Raw genomic sequence first — 4698 nt, forward strand, 5'->3', positions numbered from 1 at the left:
ATTTTATTCAGGTGTGGTAGCGTCTCATTAATAATGATCCTGCAATAGGTCTCCCATTACATCCTATTTAATTAACAAAAAGGCTCTAAGATGTATTGGATGTTTTCAAGATGAAAATGGGAGTTTTTAATAGATTCCCTGATCAAGAAATACTGTTCTGCATACATGATGGTGCCCTGGAAAAATATCACTTAACAGCCATAGATAAAGTACTGTTCTGAGACAAGCAAAACTCACTTCCTCCCTCACCGCTTTCAGGCTAAAAGCCACTTGCTTGTGATGATTTTGCCTTAAGGGAGATGTTTAATTTCCTCTTACAGGAAGGGGAGGCTGCTTAGGAAAGGTTTCATTTGTTGTGTATTTATTATCTATCCAATTTTTTGTTTAAAAGGCATCATACGTGAGGCAAAAGAAAGACCATTACTTTGCTGATGGACAAAGGAAAAAGGACTGGCATAACAAAGAAGCCATAAGGAGGGACTCTGAGCGTGTGGGTATGTGAGATTGCTATAAAAATGTTTTAATACAGATTGTAACTTAGTTTGATTTTATTTGGTAGGCTGAGTGTAGAACAGCGTGTTTAACTTCAGAGTCAAGGTGATGTTCTTGGCATGATGCAGCATTAATGCCAATTTATCTGTTAATCTTTTACCTGTGTTAATCCCAATTTAATTCCTTTTTCCCCAACTGCACAATAACCATTTTGAGGTGAAAATGTATCAGTTAAATCTCGGTGCTTTCATGACAGGTGGAAAATTGATTTTTTTAAAAAAATCCCCCCAAAAAGTGCGTGTGTACCTCTCCCAAAAATGGGAGATCCAGAAAGGAAGAATAAGAAAACCATTCTGGACTATAACATTCATGAAAGTCCATTCTGTAGTTCTGGGGTTTGTCTTGCATTGCAAATAAGGGCCCATTTTGAATATCACAGCTTTACACTGGCATGTTTGCAGGGGCTCTGCCCTTCAGTGCAAGAGCTGAGGTTGTAAATGCACAAATCCATCTGTGCTGAGAATTCCAACAGTGCTCAGATATTCAAACCGTATGGATTCTTCCCACTGTGAAACAAAAGGCATTCTGTAGATCCTCCATAGCATTGCCAAAACCCCTTCATCTGTTTCTGATGTTAGAAGGAAGACTTTTACCTTTGATTTGCACAGCTGAGTGGTTTGTAGCAAAACTGCTTATCAGATAAAATTGTTAAATTGGCGTGGTTGACTCGGTGCTAAATATGACACAGAGCACAAAACTAATAAAGTAATGTTCAAAGGACTATAAGATGCTCTTTTTTTGCTATATGGATTAGTTTCTGGCCGTTAAGCACTAATTAGCAGTAATGATCTGTATTTACTTTCTGTCTATGCACAGGAAATGGAGAACAGGGAAAACCTTACCCAATGACTGATGCAGAGCGAGTGGACCAGGCATACAGGGAAAATGGCTTTAATATCTTTGTGAGTGATAAAATTTCTCTGAATCGTTCCCTTCCAGACATCAGGCATCCAAAGTGAGTATACAGTTGCATTTCTACGAGTGAAGGTTTGCAAGCCCTAAATTACCACATCAACAGGAATGTGTTCTTTTTTATTCTGGACTCTTGTACCTTTGCTCATCAAATACAATCCTTGCACTGCTGGGTCCTGGTATTTCCTTAATAAAGGATGGTGTCTAGTAAATTCAGTGGGAAATAGAAGAGATCGAATCTGGGGAAAAAAATCATTTTTTGATTTCAAAAGACTTAAAATTACCACAGACTTGCAACCCTGCTTAGAAAAGACCTTGAAAGTAACCCAGAGGTTCCAGTTCTTATGTTGGCCACTAGCTGGAAATGACAATGGATGCTCAGGAGCAGAAGATGCGAGTAGTTTCACTCAGCTATGTATGAAGAGCTTTATCAGGTTTATGGATTATTTTTGTGGACATCTTCCTCATAAAAACAGCCTCATCAGGGCTTACAAGTAGAAATGAGTTCCAACTGAATGCTGATTTTAGAGTTCATCTGGTTTTGGACATTGTGATGTAGGATGGCACTGAACTGGATTTTGGTAAAGCCAGAAGTTTTTCACTAGCAAAAGTGCTTCAGTTAGGACTTAACCCTTGTTTATACAAAACTGGGAGGTTTTTAAATACTGTTTGTGTGGTTCTTAATCTGAAAGCATTGTTAGACATTTGAATCCAAGCTTCTTTTGTGTAAAGCTGTGCTTATTACAATTTAGTAAATCTGAATTCAACATCTGCTTTATTCATGAGATACAAGTTCCAGAAGTCAGGTTTTATAATTTGTTAACTGCACAATTGAGATATTACCTCTTCAGCTGTCACAGCAAACTAATCAAATACACTGGCTTGACACCCTTTCTCAATATATACACATAAAACAAAGTAGTGAGTGTAGCTCCATAAATATTTTAGGCATGCAGCTGAAATGTTTAAACATAGAGATAAATCAGGTAACCGAAGATGTTTGTGGATCAGCCCATGCTCAAGTTCTAGGAAATACAGTTTGAGTTTACTAATCTAAATTCCACCTGTCCTCCATTTACAGGGGCTGTCTTGGGCTCTGAGAACTTAAACATCAGACAGTGTCAGTATTTCGTTATCTGAGGATTTAATGTGTTACCTCACATGCCTCAGTATTTCCTGAAATTGCCAACTCAGTGTTAATTCTGCTATTTAAACTTCTTTAAAAAGTGAAACTTCTAACTCCAGCCCCAGTTAAAACTAGTAAGTGAAGTGTCTGGGACACCAACAACTTAAGCTGTGATTAATGGTGCTGCTGCAGTGGTTTGCTTGTTGCTTGACACATCCTTTCCCCCAGCATAGCAAGCTGTAATTGTGGGGGCCTCGAGGAGAGGATAAACACCGTGTGCCTCATGGGTGCTGGGATTAGCTGGGCAGGGAGCAGGGTTACCCATAGTGGGGGTGTGCACTAAAGGAATTCACCACTGGAAAGGTCTGCTGTGCATTCACTGGGCCCATTAAAAAAGCTATACATGAAATGGTATGGTTTGTGTTACTTGAGAGGTTGATGAGGGCAGTTTATAACAACGTTAGGCTGAGACCTAGTCATAAAGTCACAAGTCCATAAAGAGTATTCCAGAAGGAAGGGAGCTGTGGTTTAGAGCCTCTTACATCCAGTGAGGTAATAGAGGCTTTGGAGAAGTGCCCGCAGACAGCAGGGAGTGTGAGGAGAAGGTGTACTGGGCAAAAATGCATCATCTGCCTTGCCCTAAGCTTTGGAGCCACAGCTGGGCTTCTCCCCAACAGCTGCCCTGGGTGGAGAAGGACAAAGAAGCAGCTGATGTGTGGACTTTAATATACAAATAGTGTGTCACCTCTGCTTTCTGTTAATTGTGGGGCTCGAGGAGCTGGGGCACAGCATGTACTGGATCTGCCTGGTGCACACATACAATTGTTTGTTTCAACAGTCATGTCTTCCCCTGGTAACATTTTTCTTTAAGTGCCTCTAGGGCTTTTAATATTAAACACTAATTTTGCAGGTCTTGTAAAGCAATTGTAGATACAGTAGCTGGAGGGAAGCAATTTCTCTCTACACTTAATGGTTAAACTTAATAGCTAAAGTTTCCCACTTGTTAAAGTTAGTCAGAAAATGAGAATTCCAGTTTAAGAAGAGTTAGAAAAGATTCAAGAGCTCTTGGTTCATACTGGAACAGGACTGTAGCTAGTAGCTGTTGGAAGAAGGTTAGGATGGCAATGCCAAGGGCCGGATGAAAGCAGTCCCTGCAGCTTCAGTTTGCATCTTGCATCTGTGCATTGCAGCCACAGCCTGCAGGCTCTTGGCAGCACCCCAGGACAATTCATTACACCCAGAATAAGTTACTGTCCTCTCACACAGGCACCAGAGTAACTTCCTGTAGGCACAGATGTATTGAGCTTGTGTAACATAGGTGTGTCCTTCTCCATGCCCTGGGAAAGGTCCAGAACAAAGCTGCCGCTGCCGGAGCCGCTTTCATTCCCGTCTGCCCTTTCGGGAGCCAGGGGAAGGAATTACTGCCTGTGTGCATGGAACTGTGCACAGAGTGACTGCCTCCTGGGGGCCTGGCAGAGCACAGCCTGCACAGCAGCCTGGGGGCTGTGCAAGGGGCAGGGAGCAGCGTGGGACCTCCCTCCCCTGCTCCTGGGCACAGGGCAGCTTGTCCTGCTGGCACTGTCATTGTACCCTCCACACACCTCCATTCACACAGCCACCACTGGTTTGCTCTGGACACAGGGGCCTCCAGGAATGGAAGAGATTTTTGATCCCTTCTGAAGAGCTACTGGGTGTTTTTTAACTGCATTGGGTCACTGTGTGGTCTTAGAGGTTACCTGTTTAACAAGCTTTGAAATCCACTTATGGCCACACCTGCAGGAAAGTAAACACTGCACTTCATACTACAGAATTTTCTTTTTTAAACTACTTTGAAACCAACCCTACAAGGCAAGAAGTCGTTACCCCTATTTCAAAATTAAGAAAATTAATGCACTTTGCATCATTTTGAGGAGTAAAGAATGAACTAAGTTGCTTGCTGGTAATTAATATTGAAGCGCTGGTGTGTTCTGGCAGCACCTTTTGACTTGCTCTGTCTGTGTCCAGCTGCAAGAACAAGCTGTACCTGGAGAAGCTCCCAAACACCAGTGTGATAATTCCCTTCCACAACGAAGGATGGTCCTCCCTGCTCCGGACAGTGCACAGCGTCC

General features: G+C 42.2%; 1 protein-coding gene across 1 annotated transcript in view; it reads left to right on the plus strand.

The window, feature by feature from the left end:
* The first annotated feature begins 391 nt into the window (after positions 1 to 391).
* Positions 392 to 4698, plus strand: part of GALNT10 (polypeptide N-acetylgalactosaminyltransferase 10) — a 54791-nt gene continuing 50484 nt past the window's right edge. Inside the window, exons 1-3 of the mRNA XM_017728126.1 lie at positions 392 to 494; positions 1369 to 1507; positions 4595 to 4698. The exon at positions 4595 to 4698 is cut by the window's right edge and continues 99 nt beyond it. Of these exons, the coding sequence (XP_017583615.1) occupies positions 1398 to 1507; positions 4595 to 4698 (214 nt within the window). The 5' untranslated portion in view covers positions 392 to 494; positions 1369 to 1397. The remainder of the gene's footprint in view (positions 495 to 1368; positions 1508 to 4594) is intronic.

This window comes from Corvus brachyrhynchos, unplaced genomic scaffold, assembly GCF_000691975.1.
Source record: "Corvus brachyrhynchos isolate BGI_N302 unplaced genomic scaffold, ASM69197v1 scaffold21, whole genome shotgun sequence".
Taxonomy (NCBI): Eukaryota; Metazoa; Chordata; class Aves; order Passeriformes; family Corvidae; genus Corvus; species Corvus brachyrhynchos.